Genomic DNA, 24,415 nt, shown 5'->3' with positions numbered 1-24,415 from the left:
GTGTCCCCAGCTGCCTCCCACCGAGGCCTCAGCTCCACCTGGGACTGAGGTGCTGCCAGCCTGGGGTGCAGCCTTTGGGGAGATCCTGAACACCCAGACCCTGAACACCCCGACCCTAAACAGGGGGCAGATCCTGCTCATCTCCTGAGCTCCTTCTCCCTGCTGGCTGCTGCTGCTGTCCCAGACCGGGGCCATCCCCGCCAGCCGTGGCTGACCCCGCACTCCCCCGCAGGCTGCCGGGGCACAGTGTGGGGCTCTTTGCAGGGTTTTTCCCCTCTAACAGGCTTAGTCGCTGCCTTTGTGCCTGGCTGCAGGGCGGGAAGGCAGGAGCGGTGCCGGGCTGAGCTCTGCCCCTCTCTCACCCCGGGCAGGTTTGGAGCCGGCGCTGAGCAGAGGGATGGGCAGTGCCAGCCCCGGGCTGCCCGCTCTGCCCCCCGGCCGCCTCTCCTGGCCGGACCCCGCGCTGCTGCCGCCCCCCCGGGACCCCGACCCCCGGCGCTGGGGCTGCCCGGAGAGCCCCAGCCCCCCCGGGACCCCCGAGCAGCCCCTGCCCGCCTTCTGCCTGCACTACTTCGACATGCTCTACCCGGAGGACACGGCCTGGGCCACCAAGGGCGCCGCGGAACCGGCCCCGAGCAGCGGCCAGGGCGGGCGGGAGGAGGCGAGGAAGGAGCCGGAGCAATGTCCCATCATCGACAGCCAGGGCCTGGGGCTGGGCACCGAGGGGGACCTGCAGGACAGCCTGCACCTGGAGGAGCACTCGCTGGAGCAGGTGCAGAGCATGGTGGTGGGCGAGGTGCTGAAGGACATCGAGACAGCCTGCAAGCTGCTCAACATCGCCGCAGGTGCGTGCCCCCAGGGCAGGGATGGGTGTGGGAGCCAAAGCCTCGCTGCGTTTTGGGGGCTGCAGCTGCCTGTGGGGGTCTGGGGGAGAGCGGCTGCTCCACACGGGAGGAGGGGGTGGAGAGGATGGAGAGGATGAAGAGGATGGTTTCTGGGGGGCTGCAGCTGTGTGTGGGGCTCTGGGAGTGTGGCAGCCCCACACGGGAGGAGGGGACGCTCCTGGCTGGCCACACTCACCCCCTCGCCCCCAGACCCCATGGACTGGAGCCCCGGGAACGTGCAGAAGTGGATCCTGTGGACGGAGCACCAGTACCGGCTGCCGCAGATCGGGAAGTCCTTCCAGGAGCTGTCGGGAAAGGACCTGTGTGCCATGTCCGAGGAGCAGTTCTGCCAGCGCTCGCCCGCCTGCGGCGACATCCTGCACGCCCACCTCGACATCTGGAAGTCCGGTGGGTGCCGGGGAGCGGGAGGGAGCCGGGGAGGGTGGGCGAGGCTGTGCCGCGGGAGATGACCCCTGATGTCCCGCTCCTCCCTTCCAGCCGCCTGGATGAAGGAGAAGGCTGCCCCGGGAGATGTCAGATACTGCGGTGAGTTCTGCTTCGGGCAGGTCCGGGGTGCCTGAGGGGTCCCTCCCTGCTTAATTGCGATTACCCGGGGCACTGGAGCCGCTGCTGCTGTGGGGTCTGTGCGGGTCACTCCCTCTGCCCCAGAGCAGCCCCAGGGCTCTCTGCAAAACCCAGCGAAGGGGAAAAGGCTCCATCCCCTCCCTGGCCCTGTCCCACGCCCCTGCACCCCTGCGGGCTGCACAGGGACAGCACCGAGCAGCTCTCCCTCCTCCAAGACAGGGAGGGGAAAGCAAATCTTCCATACCCAGAGCCGGGCTGAGCCCCGGGGTCCCTCTGGCGTCGATGGTTCCCTGATGAGGACTCGAGCAGCTCCCTGGGGTGGTGCACAGTCCCTTCCCTTCTCTCACCCGTCCCTTCCCGTGGCAGGAGGTGACACGGGCTGGGCTGACAGCGAGGTGGACTCGTCCTGTGCCGGCCAACCCATCCACCTCTGGCAGTTCCTCAAGGAGCTGCTGCTGAAGCCGCACAACTACGGCCGCTTCATCCGCTGGCTCAACAAGGACAAAGGTGGGCGATGCACTCCAGAGGCCCCGGGGAGGGCGCTGGGGGGCTGGGGTGGGGCAGGAAATGCTGTAACCCCCCTGCCCCGCTCCCCTGCCAGGCATCTTCAAGATCGAGGACTCGGCGCAGGTGGCGCGGCTGTGGGGCATCCGCAAGAACCGCCCGGCCATGAACTACGACAAGCTGAGCCGCTCCATCCGGCAGTACTACAAGAAAGGGATCATCCGCAAGCCCGACATCTCCCAGCGCCTCGTCTACCAGTTCGTGCACCCGGTGTGAGCGGCGGCGGGACCGGCTGAGCGCCGGCAGGGACGGGGGGACCTTGGCTGCCTCCCTCTGCCCCGGCCACGGGGAGCCTCTGCCAGCAGCAGGACCCTGCGAGGCTTCCCCTGCCAGGACCTGCTGGCACCGGACACAGGGACTCCCTCACCTCCAGCAGGCCCTGGTGTGGGGCAAGGACTGTGCAGAGCCCTCGTCCCCCACGGGAAGGGTGGGCACCGTGCCTGGGCTTGTCCCCCCTGCTCTCCTCCCTCCCGGGTTCTGGCTATAGGTGGCTTCACCCCAGCCGTTGTTCAGGGAGGAAAAAGCTTGGGGCATGAGCTGAGACAACGGCACCCACAGGGACAGGGATACCCACAGGGACAGGGACATCCACTGCTGCTCATTGTGGGATCCTGTCCCAGCCCCTGTGGGAGCAGCCTGGCATTAGCCAAGGGTGCTGCCTGCCATGGGACCTTGGGCACCCCTTGGGGCAGGGCATTCCCCCCTTGCTGTTCACTCCAGGACACGCTCAGCTGCTCCCCTGCACAGGGACTCGGGGCTGCAAACGGGAGTTCTGCAATGGGAGCAGCTGTAAATGTGGATGTGGGGCTGTGCACAGTGGGGATCCCCAAGCTGGGTCCCCCATCCTTGTGCACGGGGCCACCAGAGTCCTCCTAAACCCCCAGGTTCTGTGCCCTGGCTCAAAGCTCTTCCCTTGATTTGGATCTTACTTGGACTGCCTGATTCTGGAGTTTGGGGAAATGGAGATGGCAGCTTTGCCATTTCCCTCTGGACAATAAATCCAGAGTGAGATCCGTCCAGGCTGGACTGGGGCAGAGAGCTGAGAAGTGCTTCACCTGCTCATTGCACCAGAGTCAGAGTTACCTGGCAACGTTGATCTTTTATATTATAGGCTTTTTTAATTTGGTTATTTGCTTTTCTGTTTTGGCTGGTGATGAGTTGTGGTTTAGGTTCAAATGCTGAGGGTGGCCTGGGCTTCCAGGGATGTTCTGTGGGAGCTTAAAAGGAAAAAAACACCTGGTTCTTGGTCTCTTGATTTTTTTCCTTGAAATATCCGCCGGTGCCAGCTACTGCCTTTCCTTTCTGTTCTTGCTCCGTGCTGCTCCCATAGCAGCAGATCCAGACAGCCCTGCTCCCATCCTGGCAGGAGGGATGGAGGGCAGCAAGGAGCAGGGGAAAGAGGAAAGCTGCCTTGGCCTTTGGAAAAGGGACTGGAAAAGCAAAAAATTGGGGAGAAGGAAAAAAAAAGCAGTGTGTCTTGTGATTTGCTGTGTGTGCCTGACACAGCCGGTACAGGGGCACTGTGAGGACAGGCTGGGGGTGCCAGTGGTGCCCCAAATCCTGTGTCTCCCCACCGTGGCAGGGTGAGGGAGGGCAGCAGGTGACATCACCCTGCTTTCACAGGCTCAGGAGAGCGCTGGGTCGGGCTGGTGCTTGGAACAGCCCCAAACTGCATCCCCTCGAGCCCGCCATGGCTGTCCCAAGGCTCTGTCCTGCAGTGGCACAGGAGTCCCCAAAGGCAGTGGCTGCTCCTCTTGTCCCCCCAGCAATGCATCCCCATCCTGCTGCACCCCAAAACCATGGGGAGGGGGTGTCACTACCTGGGGGTCCACAACCACCTCAGCCACCCCCCAGGGGTGGGACAGACGCACAGCAAAGGAGACCCCAGAGCCAAGGACGCTGACAGAGCTCGGTTATTTTCTCTTGCTGCTTTTTGTTGTTGTATCCACGGAAATACAATCACGAGATATATATATATTATATATATACTTCTTAAATTACACAATCAATGTACAAAAACCGGGGTGCATTGCTGAGACAGGTGGTTGGTTGGGTCTTTTCTGACTTTGTGGGTTTTTTTTCCGGTACCTGGCAGGGGCTGGATGGCTCCCGCCCACTGTGCCCAGCACACGGTGCTTCCCCTGCATCCACGAGAACACGGGATCCCTGGGGCCAAAAAATTCACGAACCAACGGAGGGGGCAGGAAAGGAGCAGGAGGAGCGTGCGGGAAGCCGATGGCATTGATGCTGCTAAGGGTGATGGTATGGAAAGAAATGAGAGATGATCTGTAGGGAAGAGTTGGGGATGGCAAACGCACCCGAGGCAGGGGGTGGAGTGGTGGCAGCAGCCGTGGGAGCTGCAGGGCTGGGGACAGAGCCCAGGGGAGGAGGGGTAGAGCTCGGTGGGGACAAGCAAAGGGCAGAGCCTGCGGCCACTCCCCTGCCTTGGCGTGTCTTGATTTCAGCCGTCTTGGCCAGGCAGCTGCTCTGCCCAGGCTGTGTCCTGAGCCCTCTTCCTGGGCTGCAGCTCCTGCAAGGCTGGACGATGCTCATCCCCCGTCCCTGCTCTGCTCCTGCCTCTCTTCACGAAGGGGAGGATGGGCACTGTCCCCAAGGCAGTCCTCACTATCCCAGGCTGGGCATGAAGCTGCTTCCAGCAGCACCAGGCCCTGGTGGGTCCTTCTCCGGACAGCGCTGGATTTTAGGGCCATCTCACCTGGATCTGGTGTGCGTTGGATACCTGCCCACCCAAAGGGCGATGCTGCTCCCTGCAGGCAGCACAGACCGGGCATCGGCTCGGGAGCCTCTGCCCGCTCCAGGTGTGCTGACAGCCCAGCCAGGAGGAGGAGGAGGAGGAGGAAAAAGCTCAGGAGATGCCAGCAAGCTCCATGGTGGGGCTGGTCCCACCTCACCTGGGCATCTCAAGGGTGGCCACGGGGCTGAAGGGGGCATTCACCCCCTTCCTCGGGGCGGGAGGATGAACTGGGGAGAACACGGAAACACAAAAAAAAAAATAACCAACGGAGTCAGACTCCAATCCCTCTTGGTTTTCTGGGATGAATTTGGTTGGTCCCAGGAGCTTCGGCGCCGTGCGTTTCGGAACAGTTCCAGCCAATCAGAAGGCGGCTCATGATTTCAGTATCTTTAAAAACCAACCAACGAGGAGCTCTCACTGGTTGGGCTTTAAGATCTTGAGGTATCGGCTTTTCGCTCAGAAAAAAAAAAATTCAACTAACGTAGACGAACGGACAACGTCATCTTTCGCTTCACGTTATCTTAGAAGAAAGCGACTATGCAAAATACTCTTCGGAGACAACTCTTAAAAAAATAAAAGCTTGGTCGGAAAATATGTCTGAATCTCTAGGGGTGAGGAGTGAAGGACCAGACGGCAGAATGGCTGGTTGGCTGGTGGAGAGATGGAGACAACGGAGGGTGGATTTATCTGCTGACGGTGACGAGGAGCACACCACAAGACTTAGATTGCCTCCACGTAGTTGGCGGGGTACAGCCCCAGCTGCCCGTTGTCCAAGCGCCCTTTGCACCACCCCTGCTCGTCTTCCTCACCAAGTTTGGTTAGTTCATCACCTGGAGAGGAAGGTGGAACGGAAGAGCTCATTGCAGGTGCTGGAAATTCTCCCACCCCCTTTTTCTCCCTGCGATGGAGCTGCTGGGGGTTTGCAGGACTCGTCCTGGGCACACGAGTTTGTAGGACAGAAAGGCAAGGGGTGACTCATGAGCCCTCACCTGTCCCTTCCCATTGCTCCTGTCCCTTCTCCCTTTGGGCTCAGCTTCTGCCTTCCCCTTTCTGACACCTCAACTCTTTGAAGGGCTGGGCCAACCCAGAAATTATTTGAGCGATTTCACCCCCACAGCTCCATCAGACGAGCCCCATCCTACCTGGCACTGGCAAGGGACCGTACCTGCTTTGAAGCTGAGCTCATCCTGCTCCTGCCCGTCGTAGTCGTACAGAGCCCGCACCCTCACGCCCTTCCCCGCCGACTCCTCGTCGAAGGGGTTGGCGCCGCCATTGGCCTCGCTGGTGTTGAAGGAGTTACTGCCCTCATCGTCAGACCACTCGGCGCTGTAGGTCTGCCCACGGTCGTGGCTGCTCACACTGGGAGGGAGAGGAGAGGTGGCTGTCACTGAGGACATCCTGTGTCCCCAAATGCTTGCATAGGCACAGGCCGTGCCCCTCACAGGCCGTGCCCCTCACAGGCCGTGCCCCTCACAGTCTGTGCCCCACAGGCCATGCCCCTCACAGGCCGTGCCTCTCACAGGCCGTGCCCCTCACAGGCTGTGCCCCTCACAGTCTGTGCCCCTCACAGGCCGTGCCCCTCACAGGCTGTGCCCCTCACAGTCTGTGCCCCTCACAGGCTGTGCCCCTCACAGGCTGTGCCCCTCACAGGCCGTGCCTCTCACAGGCCGTGCCCCTCACAGGCCGTGCCCCTCACAGGCCGTGCCCCTCACAGGCCGTGCCCCTCACAGGCCGTGCCCCTCACAGGCCGTGCCCCTCACAGTCTGTGCCCCTCACAGGCCGTGCCCATCACAGGCGTGCCTCTCAGGCCGTGCCCCTCACAGGCCGTGCCCCTCACAGGCCGTGCCTCTCACAGGCCATGCCCCTCACAGGCCGTGCCCCTCACAGGCTGTGCCCCTCACAGGCCGTGCCCCTCACAGGCCGTGCCCCTCACAGGCTGTGCCCCTCACAGGCCATGCCCCTCACAGGCCGTGCCTCTCACAGGCTGTGCCCCTCACAGGCCGTGCCCCTCACAGGCTGTGCCCCTCACAGTCTGTGCCCCTCACAGTCTGTGCCCCTCACAGGCCGTGCCCCTCACAGGCTGTGCCCCTCACAGTCTGTGCCCCTCACAGGCCGTGCCCCTCACAGGCCGTGCCCCGCACAGGCCGTGCCCCTCACAGGCCGTGCCCCTCAAAGGCCGTACCTCTCACAGCCTGTGCCCCTCACAGTCTGTGCCCCTCACAGGCCGTGCCCCTCACAGGCTGTGCCCCTCACAGGCCGTGCCCCTCACAGGCCGTGCCTCTCACAGGCTGTGCCTCTCCTCTCCCCTTCACGCCGGCCCTCACCTCCCGCGCTCGCCCGCCTGAGCCCCCGTGTCGCCCGCGCTGCTGGCGTTGGTCATGGCCGCCCCCTCGCCCTTCTTCTGCTTCTCCTTCCGCGTTATCGTGTGCGTCAGGTCCGGGTTCCACTCCTGCAAGCACAGAGTGACCAACCCCTGAGTGCCCGGCTGCCCTGCAGAGCTGCCAGCACCCAGGCAGGGCACCCAGCCTCACCTCAAACTGGGGCCAGTTCATGGGCATCCCGGGGCCGCTGGTGCTGCGGAACCACCGCAGGTCCTCCTGCGCGTCCGACATGCGGATGGTCTGCTCCAGCTCCCTGTACACGTTGGCGTAGCTGTGGGGAGAGACGTGTTTGGGGGGCTGTGGGTCAGGGTGGAGCCCTGGGGACAGAGCGAGACAGGGACAGGCCCAGGCTGTGTCACCTGGGGAGAGGTTTGTGGGTCCTCCAAGCCACCGGGGGTGCCAGGCTCCCGCACAGCCTCCTGCCACTCTGGTACCTCTTGGTGACAATCATGGCCAGAATCTGCTGCCCTTACCTGCTGCTCTCGGCCAGGTTCAGGTGCCTCTTGATGTCCAGCAGCATCTCCTTGAGGAAGTTGAGCCTCTTCTCCTCGAACTGCTGACACTGCTCGAAGACCTGCTCCATGCTCTCGATGTACTGCGGCGTGCACTTGTTCAGCTCGTCCAGCACCTTCTCGTACTTCTCCTGAGTCTGCAAAAACACAGCAGGGACCCTGGTAGCACCTGAGTGGCCATTTCTGCCTGCTGAGAGGTCTGGTTTGGGGGTCACCAGAGCTGGGGAGCCTAAATTGAGCCAAGAGTCTCAGTGGGTAGAATCAGCCCCCAAAAGTGGGATAAATCCCTGCCCAGCTCACACTCCCCTGAGCACTGCCTGCAAGTCCTTATCCTCCAGGAGCACAGGGATGGGAAAATGGGAACCGATGGTGGAGAAAGGGATGTGGTGGCCATCTTGACTGGTTTCCCTTGCCCAGTACCCCATGCTTCGCACCTTTTGCACGTCTTGCTTGCACTTTTCCACTTTGTCCTGGAGCTTCTTCTGCTGCTCAGGAGTGTTGGACTGATCTGCCTTGCTGTTGGCTTCGCGGGTCATGGCCAGCTTCTCCTCCTTGCATGCCAGGTGATAGGCTTTCTTGGCTGTCTCCAGCTGTGGGGACGACAGGGAAGGGACATCAGAGTAGCAGTCACAGCCCCCTGCCAATCCCTCTGCCTATGGGGAGGCGTAACATGTCTCTTGCAGCCTGGACTGGGGACACAGAGTTGGACCTGGGGACACACTCTGTGCTTCTCTCACCTCCTTGAGCTTCTTGGCCCAGGGCTTCTGGGCTTTCCGGAAGCCATCCTCAGCCTCCTTGGCCTCCTTGAAGCCGCCCATGATCTGCTTGTGGTAGGCGTCCTTCTGCCAATTCTTGACCTTCTCGAAGTCGTCGTTCAGGAGGCTGTTCTTCACCTCCTGGTGCAGCTCGCTCACCTTGTCCGCCTCCGTCATGATTGCGGCCCACGCCTTCTCCAGGCTGCCATACTGGGGACCTGGGGGCCGGGGGGACACCTGGAGGTCACCCCATTGCCCTCACCCCCTCCATTTCTGCCAGGTGAAGCTGTGATTGCCCACCCAGGTGTCTTGGGGAAAGCCTCCCATGGGGAAGCCATGGTACCTTTCTCGATGAGCTGCCTCCACCGCTTGGACCAGTCGGTGAGCTGCTGCGCGTAAGACTTCTCGATCTTGGCCCGCTCGTGCACGCAGTTCATGAGGTCGTTGCAGAGCCGGTGTCCATCATCAATCCGCTTCACCGTGCGCTTGTAGTTCCCCACCTGGCGTGGCCACGGGGACAGGCAGCTGTGGGGGCTGTGCCACCCCGCCTGGCTCAGCCCCAGCTGCCCTGGGTGGCTACAGGGAAAGCACCAATTGGCAATTTGGGGGTGCAGGGATGGAGCTTTGGGTTGGGGCTGCTCCAACCCCTCTGTTACTCAGAGATGGCCGAAATTGAGACCTTGGGCAGAGTCACCACAGCAGGGATGCTCTCAGGCAGAGGAGGGAGGGCAACCCCCAGCCCAGGGGACACTGTGGGGTGCAGTGACACTGGTGGTGGGGTCTGTGGGAGGAGAGGATGGCCGGGACTCACTCACCTCCCAGAAGCTGTCGGTTGTCTCCTCGGCGGCCGATGCCGACTCGTCATAGGAACCCGACATGGCTCCCGCAGGCGCTGGGGCTTTCCTGGGCAAACACCAGCCTCATGCACTGAGGGGACAGAGAAGGGGAGTCACGGGGGGTGCAGGGGACCCCCATTCCTCCTGCCAACAGCTCTGTGGGACAAACATCCAGGTACAGAGGGCAGGCATGGGGACAGTGCCCACTCCAGCTCTGGACCTACAGGCTTCTCCAGTGCCCATCACCCACTTGGTGCCATCCAAACACCCCGGAGCCAGCGGTGCTGGGAGGGAGTCATGGGGAGGAGCACAGTGGGAGCTCACTGGGCAGAGCCTGGCTCAGCACTGGGAGCTGCTGGGCGAGGAGCCATGGCAGGGTCAGGGGATGCGCCGCCCAAGAAATTCTCATCCTGCCATTCCACACTAATCCTGTCCTGATCTTCAGAAAAACGGCATCCCCGGAGCGCCACGTGGCCCTGCTGCGTGGCTTAACCCCTGAGAGCTGGGAGGGGGCTGGTGGCTGGGGGTGGCACTGCATGGGGACAGAGCAGAGACTGTGGTGGCTGTTTCCTAGGCCTCCTCCTCATCATCCCCATCCTGACCTGGATTTGGACAGTGTTTCCACAGGAAAGCACTGGGCCTATCCTGGATGGCATCTGCCACTGGGATGGGGACAAGATGGCCATGAACAGCTCAAATTTCCTCCTGCCCTGTCCCTAAAAGGGCTGAGAGGGATGTGGCCATGAACCTCACACCCCATCCCTTCCTTGGGGAGGCGGAATGGGCAGAGGGAGGCCTGGCTGCCTGTGCTCTGCCCCGTGGTGGGGTGGGAGCACAAGGTCCCATGGGGAGCACTGGTGAGTGCCCATGGTCTCCAGCTGTGCGCACAGCTGGCCCTGAGGTGTCCCCAGGCCGGGGCAGGGCATGGCCCCAGGAGAACGGGGACCTGAAACAGTTACTGGAGCACAGCGCAGGGCTCGCTGTGCTGGAAGTAACAGGGCCCGGCAGGGATTTAGTGATATAACCAGGGAGGCACCAATCCCCTCCACCCTCCCCAGACGGTTAAAAATAAACGCGTGACTGTCCCTCGCTCCGCTGCCGAGACGCAGATGGGTGGGGGACAGCAGTGTCCCCCCGCAGCTGGCAGCACGCAGCGCCCGCGCCTGCCTGGCACCCACAGCACCACCACTGACACTGCCTGGCACCCACAGTGCTGCCACCACTCCACTAGCACCCACGGCACGGTCACTGACACTGCCTGGCACCCACAGGAGCACTGTGCCTGGCACCCAGAGCACCAACACTATTTCTGCCTGGCATCCACAGCATGGCCACTATCCTTGGCACCCACAGTGCCAACACTGCTCCTGCCTGGCACCACAGCACTGCCACTGCTGTCCCCACCCCAGCAGGCTGCCCCAGTGCACCTGCAGTGGTGACAGATCACCTGGCAGCACAGCCCCAAGGGACCCCACAGGTGCTGTGTGCATCTGCTGAAGGCCACGGGCACAGTGCAGTGCCCAGGTGTTGTGCCCTGGGTTTTGCTGCATGGCATGGCATGGCAAGGGCACCCTCAGGGTGACAGCCCCAGCGTGCCAGGGCTGGGATGGAGCCGGCAGGGAGGGAGTACACCCATGGCTGGGTGTACCCCAGGACCCACGGGCACAGTGCCAGCCCCTGCTGCCCCAATGAGCCACTCATGCCAGGGGGCACTGCAGACATGGCTGCACAGCTCCCTCTCTGAGCCACTACCTGGTCCGAGCCGCAGACCGGGGGTTATTTTTGGCTCTGCATCACTTCCCAGCCAACGCTGCTGCCTCGGCGCCACACTCCCGCCACGCACCCCCACGCACGACCATCCTCGCACCCCCGCGCACGTGCGAGTGCCCCACCGTGCCAGGCCGCCTGTGCCCCACGTGCCAGCCCCTGCCAGCCCCCGGCCCTGCCAGCACAGCCCATCACCTCGCATCAGGGCGGCCGGCGGTGATGCCTGGCGCCTGCAGAGCCGGCGGCCGAGCTGCGGCGTGGAGAGCTGCCAGCCCCAGCCAGGCACTGCTGCTTGGGTACCCTGGGCCTGGGGGGCTCTGCTGCAGCCCCTCGCCTCCACAGAGCTGCCAGGGAGAAGCCACAGAGCGTTTGGCATCAAGTGACAGCGGAGTTTGTCCCAGCTCCTGCTCCACGTGCCCTTGGGCTGCTGCTCCTGCAGAAGCGGCCCCGCTGCGTCTCTCCTGTCAGCACACTCAGTGCTGGGCACTGACACAGCTCTCCTCACCCTCCAGGCAGCTCCTGCTGCTGCTGCAGGGGGGTCTCTGCCCTCTGTGGGGGCCGGGCCGTGGCCCTGCGCAGGCTGGGGGCTGCTGCAATGCAGAGGCTGGTGCTGCTGACACCGCGGGCACAGCATGGGCAGCTGCCCGCACCCCCGTGGAGAGCCCTGGCTGGCAGAGCCCTGTCCCCAGCCAGGTGGGACAGTCCAGTCCTGCTGTCCCCTGTCCCCAGGTCGCTCTCTCCAGGTGTGTTTGTTGTCCCAGACCCAGCATCTCTCCTGTAGCCAAGATCAGCGGATGAGGAGGTCACACTCCTGCCCCTGGGCACCTTGGCTGAGCCTGGTGGGGACCAGGGGCAGGAGTGGCTGCACAGCCTCTGGGGCAGGTTGCTCTGCTGCCAAGAGCATCCAGGGCAGGGGGGAGCCACACTGGCAGCTGCACTGGTCTGTGGGAATCCAAGCAAGTGGGCTGGGCCTCGGGCTTTTGGCCACAGGAAAGGTCATTTGCTCTCCCTTAGCATAGGGCTGCTTAAGGGTCCATTTTGGGGTGCAGAGCCAATGCCACCATGATGCACCATTGTGGCCATTTGTGGCAAAGACAAACAGATTCAGCCAAGGAGGTCCAGAGGAGCCTGGCAGCAGCTTCTCCCATCGTGGGAGATGCTGGGGCTGCTGTGCTGCATCCACCGTGGGTACCAGCACCCATGTGCTGCTCCTACTGTGGCCACACACGGGGCTTGAGGTGGCCACACATGGAGGGTGAAGTGGCCACATATGGGGGCTGAAGTGGCCACCTTTGGGGGCTGAAGTGGCCAAGGCACAGCAGCAGGTCCCAGGGAAAACCCGTGACACCGACGTGTGTCACAAGAGGCTTTGCAGCTGCAGGAGCTGTGCCTGGTTTGCTGCTCAGTCTGACCCAGCTGAGAGGTTGTGGGATTCCCATGCCAGGGCTGGTCTGTGTGTCCCGTGGGGCTTCTGGGGCTGGCAGGGGTCAGAGCTCAGGGAGCCAGGGGGTGTGCAGAGGTTTGGCTGTGGTGTGGCTGAAGCGTGGCCCCCTCCAGAGCCCATGGGGACCCTGTGAGGAAAGGGTTAAGTGGGTGCTGCTGATTCATGCTGGCAGCTCCGCATCAGCAGCGCCCGGGGCTCAGGGCTGAGCAGCCTCAGCACCCATCCTGCCCCCTCATCATCAAACCAAGCCCAGTGCCAGGCAGGTGGTGAGCCTGGGCCCTTCCAGGGTGCCATCTCCAAGGGAGCAGGCTCGTGTAGGGTCTCTCCTGCATTCCCTGGCAAAACCCCTTTGGCTGCAACATGAGCAGGGCTGGAGGCCTTGGGCCAAGAGCCAAACCCAGAATGGTGGGTGATTCCCCACGGGATTTCAGCCAGAGCAGCACCATGGGGCTGCCCAGGACCCAGCAGTGCATGAGGTGGCTGCAAGGGCAGCAGGACCCTGGAGGGGGCACGTTGATAATGGTGGGAAACTCCTGGGAGCCACTTTTCCAAGGAATCCTGGGTGGGATGCGCCTATGGCAGCCTCCTGGTTTCCATCAGGGTCATCTGCATTGATGGGGGGATTTGGGGCCTGGGGACCTGCTGGACCATCGGGGTCAGGGCTTGTGGGCTCCCCCAAACCAGAGAGAAGGTTCAGTGACCCAGGAGCAGCAGCAGGAGCCTCGTGTCCTGTGCACAGACGGGAGGCTGCCGGGGGCCAGGTGCTGCCAGGTTGCAGTAGCCAGGGGAGATGCATTTGCTCCAAGCCCTGGCAGGGATCAGCTTCACAGCTCATGTGGGCTCTGCAGAGAGCTTCCCCTTCCCCCTGAGCTTCCAAAACCTCCCTGCTCAGGACACCCATTAATCTTCTAGGGATTTTCGGAGCCTTGTGCAAAAATTTCGGGAAGCTTGCTTGGCATTTGCAGATAACGCAAGTGTCTCTCCAGGGGAGCCTGCAGCCCAGCTCAGGGACAGCGGATGTGCCGGGAATGCGGATGGGGACCCTGGATGGGGATCCCTGGAGGGGCAGCAGCAGCAGGATTGCCAACACCCTGCGTGTGCTCAGGCCTGGGGAAGGGAGAGGGGGCTCAGCCTCAGCTGGGGGCTCCAGTGGCTGCCCAGCTCCACAGCTCTGTCTCATCATTGCTGTGGTAAACAAGGCTGCTCGGACAGCGAGCAGGGATTTGTGCAGTCCCGGGAGCTGGGTTTAGGCAGAAATCCAAAGATGAGGTTTGCAATTAAAGCCAGAAGTGGCAAACGGGGATGGTGGAGGATACGGCGGTGCCATCCCCCCGCAGCAGGGAGGGGACACGGAGCATCACGCGCTGCCACGGGGGTCCTGTCCCCTGAGCCTCGGGGGGATGGACCTGGGGCTGGTGGTGACAGGAGGCAAATGGGGCTGCGGGGAGCAGGGGAGGTGGAGGGACAGTGGAATTTCAGCTGTCTGTGGTGGGGAAGCAGACCTGGAGCCAGAGGGGATGGGAAAGTGGGGAGATGGGGGGGGCAGCAAGGGAGAAGCTGGGGTGACACGGCTGAAAGGAGGGGGGTCAGGGATGGGGTAAGCTGTTTATTTGGGCAGGGGACGGTGGAGAAGCGACTGCACAAGTTCACCCCATTATTTGCAGATGGGGAAACTGAGGCACAAGCCCGGGAGTGCGGCAGCATTGCAGCAGGGGTGTCCCTCTCCCCAGCACCCCACTGGACACACGGAGGGGGTGAAGGTCATATACCCCCCCAACCTCCCTGGCTTGCAGAAGGGATCCGGGGACGTTGTGTCCTGCCGGGGGGTGCAAAGCCATGCCTTACTGCCCGCTCCTTGCACAGTAACCCCCCCGCCGTCCCCCCATGCCCGCAAGGGACCCGGGCATCCCTCACCCCATCCCGGCAAGGGACCCGGGCATCCCGCGCCCCATCCCCGCAAGGGACCGGGCGTCCCTCACCTCGTCGCCGCAGTGGACCCGGCTGTCCCCGCGGGGGCCGCGCTCACCTGCCGGGGGCCGGGGGGGCCGGGGGCCCGAGGCCGGGGCCGGGGCTCCTCTCGCTCCGCTCCGCTCGCTCCGCTCCCGCCGGGCAGCGGCGGCGCGCACGGCCGCGGGCACGCGCCTGCCCGAGCCGCCCGTTGCCATGGCAACCGGGATGGAGCCGCTGCTGCGAAAATCATCCGGGGGGGGGGAGGCGGAGGGGGGGAATGGACCCCCCCATCCCCGCGTCTGCGTCCACCCCGAGGTTCCGCACTGCCGCCAGCCCCCCCAGGACCCCCCGGCCCCAGACCCCCGCCCAGGGCACCCACCGGGGCCGCCCCACTGCGGGGCCGCGGCCCGGGGGCACAGCCCGGGGGAGTGGGGGCCACGGCAGAGCGATGGCGGGGTCGGGCCCCGGGCTCCGTTAGGGCCTAATCGGACTCGTTCCCCCCGGACCATGAGGCGGGGGGGCTCTTTGGGGATCCCCCCGGGGTTCCTGGTCCTGCTACCCCAGGGGTCATTGTCCGTCCTGCACGGGACGGGACAGAGCCATGCACTCCCTCCACTGCTGCCCCGGCCTCTCTGTCACCCCCGCGGATGCAGGGGGGCTTTGGGCTGAGCCACAGCTTTTGCAGGAACAAACACCCCAAAACGCCTTCGGAGAGGCAGCCGGTGCCGCCTCCTTGCCAAATGTGCCAGCTGGGAACAGGCTGGCAAGAGAATCAGGAACAGTCTTTCCCCCCCGGCAGGGCTGGGGATGGGGGTGAGGGTGCTGCACACCCCAAGGCTTCTTGGAGGGGAGCAGGGCAGCTCCCCCTCACTGCCATCTGCCCATCTGCCTCCTCCCAAGCCCCGGGGCTCATGCCCGGGGTCACCAGGCTTGTGACAGGATGGGATTCCCGGGGGCAGAGGGGGCTGGAAGCCGTCGGGAAGCAGGCAGGATGCGGGTGGGGGTGATGACAGGCTCCCCGACACTGCGCCTGCATCCCCCCGCTCGCGGGGGATGTCAGGGAAATTAAAAGGCAGCAGGAGACGAGCGCGTCCAGGCGAGTAACCGAAGCCGCTGCAGAAGCCGCAGTAATGAGGCTGCCGGGGCCGCTGCCGCCGGGATCGGGTTGCCCAGAGAATGCGACCCGGTCCCGGGGGGCTCTGCCGGCCTCCGACGCCGGCTCAGCTTTCCCCTGACAAGCGCCTCGGACTGCCTAATGAAGCCCGGTGGGGCTCTCCAGCCCGCCTGCCTTCCGGCCCCTGGCAGCTCCGTGCCACCCGAGCCAGCACAGCTCATGGCCAACAGAATGGCCCCAGGAAGGTTTCACCCCCTGAGACCCCGGGGGTTCAATGTCCCCAGTCCCAAATAGGAGTGGGATGGATCGTGGCTCCTTCAGGAGCAGGGGATCTTTGCCTGCTGGTGTTTCAGGGTAAGAAACCAGAGGATGCTGAATATCTGCTCATGGTCCTTTCAAGCAGTGAGTTGGCAGTTCTCAGCACAGGGTCACCACTGGGATGTCCCAGCTGCCACCTTCCCTGAGGGGAAAATGTCCTTGGCATTAAATATTAGGTGACAAACGCTCTCCAGGATGGTGGCAGGGGGACCTCAATGACTTGGGGCTCTCCAGTGCAAAGAGCCATTGCCACCAGCTCTGTGGGCTGTGCAGGTGGCACCAGCTCAGGTCTCCTTCCCTGCAGCTTAGGCTGTTTCACGCAGGGAGCAGGTGGGAGCTCTGCCTCCTCAGTTCCTTCACCAAAAACTCGGTCACGACAAACTTTTCCCCGGCTCTCACCATCCCACCGTTTACTGTTTGCAGTGGTAAGTCACTTCTCCTCCTGTAAATGAGTTTCCTTGTGGGAAGCAGCAGACGGTATTGGCATGAAATAAGCCCTGATTTATGGGGCCACTTGCCTCTCTGGAATTACAGCTCCGTGAGCACAAACGGAGGAGTCAGAGCACATGAGCCCACACCGTGATCCCGGCGAGCCGGAGCAGGCAGGAATGAAGAGATGCCACCAGGGATCAGCCGCCTGCCCATCAGCCAGGCAGGAGTGCCGGCCCTCGCACGAACGGGGGGGTTTGAGCACAGCCAGCTCCCGTCTGCAAGGAGGGGAAATGCGTTCCCTAAATCCCGGCAGAGCCCCGAGTTATGGGGCTCAGCTGTTTCTGAGAGAGCCCATGGGCGGTCCAGGGAAGGCTGGTGTGGATGGGGACAGAAGGCATCGAGGATCCCGAGCCCATTCCTGCCCTCCAGTGCCTCTTCCCAGGGCAGGGCAGAGCGGCAGCTGCGGCTCGGGGGCCGGATGGGGCCGGTGCCCCACGCTCGCCCCATGACCGGGCTGCGTCGCCGCTGCGGATGTGCCGCCGGTCCCAGGAGCCCTCCGGGGAGCTGGGAGAATGCAAGCGCTACTTTGCATCTCTAATTAGCCGCGGAGGATAATTGGCGCCTCTGCGGCAGACAGGCAGCCATTGTGGAGGGCCCCGCGCGGGGCAGGTGCTCCCAGAAACCCAAATCCCACCGAAACAATTCCCTTCTTGTCTGCCTGCGACCGGCCGGGGCATCCTCCGAGCCCTTCCGGGGAAGGGGCAGGGGCTGGCACATAAAGGCTCCATTTTTTCCTGCGAAGCAGCGTGGGGCTGGCTGCAGGCAGCTGCCCGAGGAGCCCGCACATTCCACCCGGGGCACAGCGCTGCTGGGGCTCGCTGCCCCCGGCCCCGCCTGCTGTGCCACGCCGGGGACAGACGGACACTGCCTGGCCGCCCCTGCAAGCTGCGGGCTGGATGCGGCCTCTCCTCCTCCTCCAGGAACATCCGCAGGAGCTCAGCAGGTCCGGAGTTTGCCTTCGAGGTGCTGCACAAACTCCGGCCAGGCTGGCACCCCCGGGACAAAGCCTGTCCCCGGGCAGAGCCGTGCCAGGCGCTGTGCTGGAGGAGCCCGGGCAGGGAGCAGCACGGTGGGGACGGGGCATTCCCAGCGAGGGGGATCCCACACAGAGCCCAGCCCAGGCTCCGGGCTCAGGACGCGGCCCCGGTCGGGGCTGACACGCTTTGCTGATGTCCCTTCCCTTGTGCACGTCACTGTCGGTCCCTGCCACTGCCTGGGCTCCGTTCCCTCAATCCTCGCGCGGTTCAACCCCGCTCCAGTCTTGCCGCAGCCCCTCCGGCAGCCGCACACCCCGGGAGGAGGAAAAAGAGGAAGAGGAGGGAGAGAAAGCGGCCAGGGGGGCACAGATCAGTGCGGACCCCGGGGCAGGGCAGCCGAGCCGCTGCGGGGTGAATTCCCCGATTTTCTCTGCGCTCCTGCAAAGGGAGCACAAAACCCCAGGAGGTGGAAGGACCCTCGGGGTTTCAGGCGGGGTTTTGGGGTCAGGGAGCCGCAGTGCCTGATCTCTGCTTGGCTTAGGGCTGGGGTTTGCCCGGGGAAGGCGACGCGGGGGCCGAGGGATGCGGGAGCAGCCGGGGAGGCTGCCGGGAGAGCTCTAATCCGTTTAGCGAAGCACTTGCTTTGCCATTTCCGAGGCGGGAGGTGCAGGAGCTGTGATCTGCTGCAGCAGAGGCACGGACAGCGACAGCGACAGTGCCTGCAGCGTGTCCGGGCCAGCAGGGACAGCTCCTGCCCCGCGGGACGGGCCGGGGCGATGCCGCAATTGTCGCAGCATCCTTGGGGTCACCCCGCGGGAGCTTCGCCCCAGCTCCGTCCATGGTGGCCCCGAAAGGAAGAAAAGGAGGGGATGACACGGCAGCAAAGCCCCAGGATGGCACCGGGCAGCTCCCGGAACGCGGCGCATCCCTCGATCCCTCCCGTTCGCCGCCCAGCACGGTCCGGCACGAGTTGGAAATCACTTAAACCGGGTCGGGCGCGGACCCGGTTCGAACAGCGGCGGGGACAGCGCTGTGACAGCGCCCCGGTGCCCGGCACCCCTGAGCCCCCCGGGACAGCCCCGCGCCCCCCGCCCGCCCCGCCGGCCGTACCTCGGGGCCGCGGGGACAGCGGCGGAGCCTCTCCCGGGGCCGGCGCTGCGCATCGCGGGCAGGTCGCGGCAGATGGGGCGGAGGGAGGGGGTAAAGATCAGCTCGGAGATTAGGGCGGCATTTTTAGCCGACCAATCCCCGGCCCGGCGCGGCGGCTCCTCGGCCGTGCAAGGTGACAGCGCTCCCGCCGAGGGGACGGCGATGAGCCCCGGGGCACCGGGGGTCCCCCCGCCCCTCCTGCTGGCCCCGGCCCTGCTCCGGGGTGCCTGATGCCCGGTGCCCGCCGTGTTCGGGACGTGTTCCCCTCCCCCGGAGCCGCTCCCTTCGCTCCCGGGGATTCGAACCCCCAAACCGGGCGGGGCAGAACGGGACGGGGGAACACGGGTTGTGCCCGGGGGGACACGGCTGCAGTGAAACCCTTTGGGAACGAGAGCCCCGCTCGGGGGAATCGCGGCTCCCGGGCCGGTGTGAAGAGAGCGGAGCGCTCCGGGAGCCCCGAGCCCCCGGCCCGGGCTGCGACCCGCGGCTCCCCGGGATCCCGGGCAGGGCGTCACAGCCCCGCTCCGAGGGACACCGGGCACGGCTGGGGGCGTGCGGGGATGGCTCGGCTGGGGACATGTGGGGATGTCACGGCTGGGGGTGACACGGGGGTGGGGCAGGGATGTCACGGCTGGGGATGTGCGGGGATGTCACGGCTGGGGATGACACGGGTGGGGAGGGAGCGGGGATCGCCCGCTGTCCCCATCAGGCACCGCCGCGGGCCGCCCGTTCCCAGGCAGTGCCGCGGCCACCCCCGCCGCCGGGGCCTCGGCGCGGCGGAAGCGGCGGTCCGGCGCACGCGCAGCCCTTTCCGGTCGGGCCCCGCCGCCGCCGCCACGGTGAGGCCGCGCTCGGGCCATCGGCCGCGCATCGTCGCCATCCCGGGGCCTGGGCCCCTCCGCGGGGCATCTCCGCCATCGGGGCTCCAGCCCGGCCGTGTGGGGAGAGAGGGAGTGTGGGGGCGCCGGGCCGCGGGGCGGTACGGGATGTCCGGCGCTGCCACCGGGGCCTCCCGGCCCGGGCGCTGCCGCGGGGGTGGTCCGTGATGCGCGGGGGGTCAGGCATGCCGAGCACGGAGAGCCCCGGGCCTGGCGGGTCCGGGAGCGCCGCCCGTAGCCGATTTCCCGTGCTGGGGGCGCTGCCGGGGTCGGTTCCGGCTCCCGGAGCGCCGAGAGGCTCCCACGGCTCCCGGTTCCCGAGTTCAGTTTGACTTAACGGCGGCACCAACAGCGTCCGTGGTGGGGCTGCCCCGAGCCGCGGCCCTGCCCCCGCTGTGCCCGCTGTGCCCGGGGTGATTTAAGGAGCGAACGCTGGGAGTGTTCGGTTTTCCCTCCCGGAAAGCGCGTCCCGGGGCAGCTCGGGGGGCACCGGCATCGCTGTCCCCGGTGCCGATGTTGGTGCCCGAATGTCACCGAGCCCTCTTTGCTGTGCCCTGTGCAGATGTTGATGCCCAAGAAGAACCGAATCGCCATCTATGAGCTGCTGTTCAAGGAGGGCGTGATGGTGGCCAAGAAGGACGTGCACATGCCCAAGCACCCCGAGCTGGTGGACAAGAACGTGCCCAACCTGCACGTCATGAAAGCCATGCAGGTGGGAGGCCTTGGGGGTGAGACAGAGTAGAAATTTTCCGGAGAATGAATCCATTTTGGTTTAGGTGAAATGTACATCTTTGAGTTAAATCTGTAGTTTGAAAACAGCTGTTTAGTCTGACTGCCTGTTCTGGTAAAGAGCCTGTGCTCAGAGAAGCTGCTTCAGTGAAGGACAGAGATAAGGGAGGGGAGACAGAGGCACGGGAGTGGGGGTCCCTGCGGTGGTGCTGCCTGGTGTCCCCTGCGTGTGAATTGTTCCTGGTCCCCTGTCCCTGTTCCCCTTTGCCCTGCTGAACCCCAGTGTGCGTGAGGAGCTGGGAGAGGCTGGAAATTGGAGTAACTGGGAGCTGTCCCTGCAGTCCCTCAAGTCCCGAGGGTACGTGAAGGAGCAGTTTGCCTGGAGACACTTCTACTGGTACCTGACCAACGAGGGCATCCAGTACCTGCGGGATTACCTGCACCTGCCCCCCGAGATCGTCCCGGCCACGCTGCGCCGCAGCCGCCCCGAGACCGGCAGGCCCCGGCCCAAAGGTCAGCTGGGGTGGGCACAGGGGGGGCACAGGGGGCTGGGCAGTCAGGACACTGCCAGATCTGCGGGGATTGGGTGTGAAATTGTGAGCAGAGCAAGGGTTTGTGGATTTTTCAGCTGGAAGTGGAGTGGTGTCCCCTGAGAGGAGTGGGGAGAGCTGGGACACACAGGGGCCTGCTCTGAGAGGGGATTGGCCATCCCCAGTGACTGGGGTTGCTGGGAGCACGCTGGGAGGTGGGGGTGTGGAGGAGGTGATGTCCAGGGCTGGTGAGCCCCACCTGGCATCACCTGTGGCCTGTGTTGGGTGTCCCCACCCTGCCTTCCCCAGGGACACTGAATGTGCTCCCTCTGGGACAGGGCTCGTTGTTAAAGGTTAACAGCAAACTCGTGCTGGAGGAGCAGCAGAGCCCACAAAAATGCTGAGGGGTTTGGAGCATCTCTGTGAGGAGAGACTGAGGGAGCTGGGCCTGGTTAGAATGGAGGAGAGGAGACAAATTCCCACAGAAATGCCCAGGGGATGTACCAGGGGATGCTGCCGGACTCTGCTCAGTGGTGCCCAATGACAGGACAAGGAGCAGTGGCCAGAAACTAAAATACAGCAAGTTCCAGCTCAACATGAGGAAGAACTTTCCACGTGGGTGGCAGAGCACTGGAACAGCTGCCCAGGGAGGCTCTGGGGTCTCCCTCTCTGGGCACATTCCAGACCCACCTGGACACATTGTTGTGTCACCTGCTCTGAGTGGCCTTGCCTGGAGAGGGGTTGAACTGGGTGATCTCCAGATGAACCCCAGCTGCTCTGTGATCCTCTGTGTTGGACTTGCAGCTCTGATTTTCCCTTGGTGGGTTTTCACCCCCCCAGGTGCAGCCAGATGTGCTCTGGCTCTGGAGGATCACATGGGTTGTGCTTTTTTGCTTCTGAGGCCAGGAGGTGCTGGCAGTTCACCCCCAGCTGCTGCAATTTATGTCTGAGCCAAACAAAACGGCAGCATCACCTGCTTCAAAGGAAGGAATTGCAGAGAAACTGGGAATATGCTGCTTTCTTTGATCTCTGAGTTGCTTGGATGTTCCAAGATTTGTTCTTTAGATGCTGTGTTTATCCTGTGAGCTTAAGGGAGCTGCATCCCTGCTGGGAGGGAGGGAGGGGTGGCAGCTTCTGGCTGGGGTTTGTGCAGGAGGAGCTGTGTGGTGTCACAGGATTGTCCTGGTGCTGGAACCCTCCTCAGCCCCATCTGGGCAGGGATGTTTGGAAGGGCTGCACTTGGTGCTTTTATTTTGCTATGGATGACCTGCTTGAGACAGCTGCAGTCTGGGAGACACAGAGGTGGTGTAGGAAAAGAATTATTACAAAAACTGGGTTTTTTATGGCCAAAGCAATGCATGTGGATGTGCAGGAGGGCACTGGGGTGTGCCAGGCACAGCTGCCCCTCAGTGGCTCCTGCCTGGGTGGGCAGACCCTGGCCTGGGTTCCAGGGACCCATCACAGCCCCTGAGACAAGGTGGTCCCACCACAGCTGGGTGTTCCTGCAGCAGTTCTGTCTGGTTTTAATCTGAGATCCCACAAATAGTCTGTTTTCAATCCTGAACATGTTCTGTGAGGGATTTGGGGTACTGACAGTGTGGCTGTTTCAGGTTGGGGTCAGAATTCTGTCCTGCACTTTGGGACTCAGCTGTGCTCAGGCTTGTTGGCCATGGCAGATTCCCAGTATTTCTGGGATTTTTACCACAAATAACATTCAGCACTAGTTAGATGACCAGAAGACTGTTGAGATGATGCTGTAAACCCACTTCTCACATTATATAACTTCCACCCTGCCACAAGCTGGGACACTTGAGCGGATTTCACCCTTCAAGTGAAGTTTCCTGTAGCAAATCACTGTTCTCCTTAGGTTTATTCCCCCCGAGCTGCCCCAGGCGCAGCACTGCTGTCAGACCCGGTGCTGTCCTGCACCTTGGGCTGCAGGAGGTTTGTGTTTGTGCCCTGGCAGAGCAGGGTTTGAGGCTGTGCTCTGTGTTGCAGGTCTGGAGGGCGAGCGCCCGGCGCGGCTGACGCGGGGCGAGGCTGACCGGGACACGTATCGCCGCAGCGCCGTGCCACGTGAGTGTGCCCCCCTGCCCCTCTCAGGGACAGTTGTCCCAGCTCTAGGGCTCCTCTCGAGGAGAAAAGGGGAAGATAAGACTCTTGGCATAGCTTAGAGTCTGTATGTGAGGGTGGGTGGGAGGTGTGCTGCAGTTTTGTCCAGCTGAGCTGTTTTCCCTGGGGTTGGTTCAGTAACTCTCAAACATGCTCATTTACAGCTGTTCCACTCTGCTGTGTTTAGCCCCAGTTTTAGTTCTGTGGGATGGTTAAAGCTTTGCTCCCAGCCAGGGGGTTCTATGGGCACTGACTGCTTCTCTTTCTGCAGCTGGTGCTGACAAGAAGGCTGAGGCTGGTGCTGGAGCAGCCACGGAATTCCAGTTTGTGAGTGTTTGCATTTGAACTTTGCTTCCTTTTTTGAAGGCTTTGGTGGGAGAAGCTGGAAGGTCCTGCCTTTGGGACTCCTAGGGTGTCAGAGGGGCTGGAAACTGTCACCTTTCACATGCAGCTTGCTCGCTGTGGGGAAAGGATGTGGTGGGACAGAGGCCAGTGGCAAGTTTGAGAGCAAGCTGAGCTCTTTGGAGATCCATGGTTTTATACTTCAAAAATAACAGTATTTTAGGTGTGATGCACAGAGCTGGCTGGAATGGGTTGATGTTGGAGGCACTCACCTGGCTGACCTGTGCCATCAGAGAGCTTTGATGATATTTGTTTTTGCTGTCATTACTTGACACTGTGATTTCTAACACTCTCCTTTTGCTGTTGCAGAGAGGTGGATTCGGTCGTGGACGTGGTCAGCCCCCGCAGTAGAACTTTGTGCTCATGTTTTGTGTATAATAAAAGAGGTGAAAATGCCACTGGGTTCATGCCTGTGTCTGTCTGAAGTGCACAAACAGAGCTCACGAAGTACAGCGTGACTCACATCTTTGGCATCTGGAGCAGCGTTTTGGGAGTGACTAAATGCAGGTTCTAGTGCAGGAACTCTCCAAGTTTAGGGGGTGTGGAGGTGAGTCCTGGAGGAATGCAGGAGCATTTCCCATCTGCCCAGGGCCATGCTGATTTCCTGCCGTGCAGCAGCGCTGGGCTGGGGCCGAGCTGTGCTGCAGATGGAAAACTCAGCCGTGCCAGCCCGTGTCCCTCTGATGGGGACACAGCCCGCGTGGGCGGGCCCGCGTGTCCTGCACCGCTGCGCTGTCACCTGGGCTGTCACTTGTGGGGGACCGAGGGCGGGGTTGGCGGCAGCACCGGGTGGGGGGGGCAGGCGAATGGCGCAGTGGCCGCCGCCCGCCGCCAGATGTCGCTCGGCAGCCGGTGACTAATCGGTAACGGACCCGGGATGGCCGCGATGTCACCGGCGGGGGGGGGGAGCGACACTTGGGAACCGACGCGCGGTGTCACTCACCGGGGCAGCGGACACACGGACACCGACCCGCGGTGTCACCGGCAGGGGAATGGACACCCAGCCGGGTACCACCGGAGGGGGAATGGTCACCGACCCACAGTGTCAGGGCAGGGGGATGAACACACACACACACACAACACACCCGGGATGTCACCGGGGAACGGACGCGGCCCCGCGGGGTCACCGGGGGGTGGGACTGGCGCGGTGCCCGCAGCGCCCCCGCGCGGCGCAGGGCGGGCGCTGCGGTCCCCGCGGAGCCGCTGTCACAGCGGGGCCACGTGCGCGCGGCCGGCCCGGCCCCTGCGCCGTTCGCGTAAGGCCGAGCGCCCGCCACCGCC

At 63.4% G+C, this 24,415-nt stretch overlaps 3 protein-coding genes across 5 annotated transcripts; 2 read left to right on the top strand and 1 right to left on the bottom strand.

Annotated features, from left to right (window-relative positions):
* The first annotated feature begins 397 nt into the window (after positions 1–397).
* On the top strand, positions 398–2,249 carry SPDEF (SAM pointed domain containing ETS transcription factor). The gene is made up of 5 exons (XM_030965901.1): positions 398–845; positions 1,095–1,292; positions 1,383–1,430; positions 1,836–1,976; positions 2,071–2,249. Exons 1-5 carry the CDS (start codon positions 398–400, stop codon positions 2,247–2,249), a joined length of 1,014 nt encoding a protein of 337 aa, XP_030821761.1.
* A 1,689-nt stretch (positions 2,250–3,938) lies between these two features.
* On the bottom strand, positions 3,939–18,659 carry PACSIN1 (protein kinase C and casein kinase substrate in neurons 1). Of its 3 annotated transcripts, none has more exons than XM_030965655.1 (10): positions 18,445–18,659; positions 9,252–9,363; positions 8,780–8,936; positions 8,419–8,654; positions 8,116–8,271; positions 7,643–7,818; positions 7,320–7,440; positions 7,113–7,237; positions 5,954–6,147; positions 3,939–5,618 (listed from the first exon to the last, which is right to left on the bottom strand). In XM_030965655.1, exons 2-10 carry the CDS (start codon positions 9,312–9,314, stop codon positions 5,509–5,511), a joined length of 1,338 nt encoding a protein of 445 aa, XP_030821515.1. In that variant the 5' UTR covers positions 9,315–9,363; positions 18,445–18,659; the 3' UTR covers positions 3,939–5,508. The 3 variants fall into 3 exon arrangements, with proteins under 3 accessions (XP_030821515.1, XP_030821516.1, XP_030821517.1); XM_030965656.1 differs by lacking the exon at positions 18,445–18,659 and adding an exon at positions 14,510–14,560; XM_030965657.1 differs by lacking the exon at positions 18,445–18,659 and adding an exon at positions 14,463–14,487.
* Positions 18,660–19,229: 570 nt separating this feature from the next.
* RPS10 (ribosomal protein S10) lies at positions 19,230–23,541 on the top strand. The gene is made up of 6 exons (XM_030965669.1): positions 19,230–19,322; positions 19,924–20,073; positions 20,432–20,603; positions 22,619–22,696; positions 23,004–23,059; positions 23,444–23,541. The coding sequence occupies exons 2-6, from the start codon at positions 19,924–19,926 to the stop codon at positions 23,483–23,485; spliced, it is 498 nt and encodes a 165-aa protein (XP_030821529.1). The 5' UTR covers positions 19,230–19,322; the 3' UTR covers positions 23,486–23,541.
* Positions 23,542–24,415: the final 874 nt, after the last annotated feature.

The sequence above is a fragment of the Camarhynchus parvulus genome, chromosome 26 (assembly GCF_901933205.1).
Source record: "Camarhynchus parvulus chromosome 26, STF_HiC, whole genome shotgun sequence".
Taxonomy (NCBI): domain Eukaryota; kingdom Metazoa; phylum Chordata; class Aves; order Passeriformes; family Thraupidae; genus Camarhynchus; species Camarhynchus parvulus.
Note: the sequence above shows the minus strand (reverse complement) of the source record. Positions and strands in the feature narration are given on the sequence as shown.

What these genes read in the sequence shown, in the direction of transcription:
- SPDEF (XM_030965901.1), top strand. Translation starts at nt 398, where the DNA reads ATGGGCAGTGCCAGCCCCGGGCTGCCCGCTCTGCCCCCCGGCCGCCTC. An exon ending in GCTGCTCAACATCGCCGCAG is followed by an intron (nt 846 to 1,094) that starts GTGCGTGCCCCC and finishes CCTCGCCCCCAG; the next exon opens with ACCCCATGGACTGGAGCCCC. An exon ending in CTGGCTCAACAAGGACAAAG is followed by an intron (nt 1,977 to 2,070) that starts GTGGGCGATGCA and finishes CTCCCCTGCCAG; the next exon opens with GCATCTTCAAGATCGAGGAC.
- PACSIN1 (XM_030965655.1), bottom strand. Translation starts at nt 9,314, where the DNA reads ATGTCGGGTTCCTATGACGAGTCGGCATCGGCCGCCGAGGAGACAACC. An exon ending in GCAAGCAAGACGTGCAAAAG is followed by an intron (nt 7,819 to 8,115) that starts GTGCGAAGCATG and finishes GTGTTTTTGCAG; the next exon opens with ACTCAGGAGAAGTACGAGAA. An exon ending in CAGGCGGGCGAGCGCGGGAG is followed by an intron (nt 6,148 to 7,112) that starts GTGAGGGCCGGC and finishes TCTCCCTCCCAG; the next exon opens with TGTGAGCAGCCACGACCGTG.
- RPS10 (XM_030965669.1), top strand. Translation starts at nt 19,924, where the DNA reads ATGTTGATGCCCAAGAAGAACCGAATCGCCATCTATGAGCTGCTGTTC. An exon ending in TCGCCGCAGCGCCGTGCCAC is followed by an intron (nt 22,697 to 23,003) that starts GTGAGTGTGCCC and finishes CTCTTTCTGCAG; the next exon opens with CTGGTGCTGACAAGAAGGCT. An exon ending in CAGCCACGGAATTCCAGTTT is followed by an intron (nt 23,060 to 23,443) that starts GTGAGTGTTTGC and finishes TTGCTGTTGCAG; the next exon opens with AGAGGTGGATTCGGTCGTGG.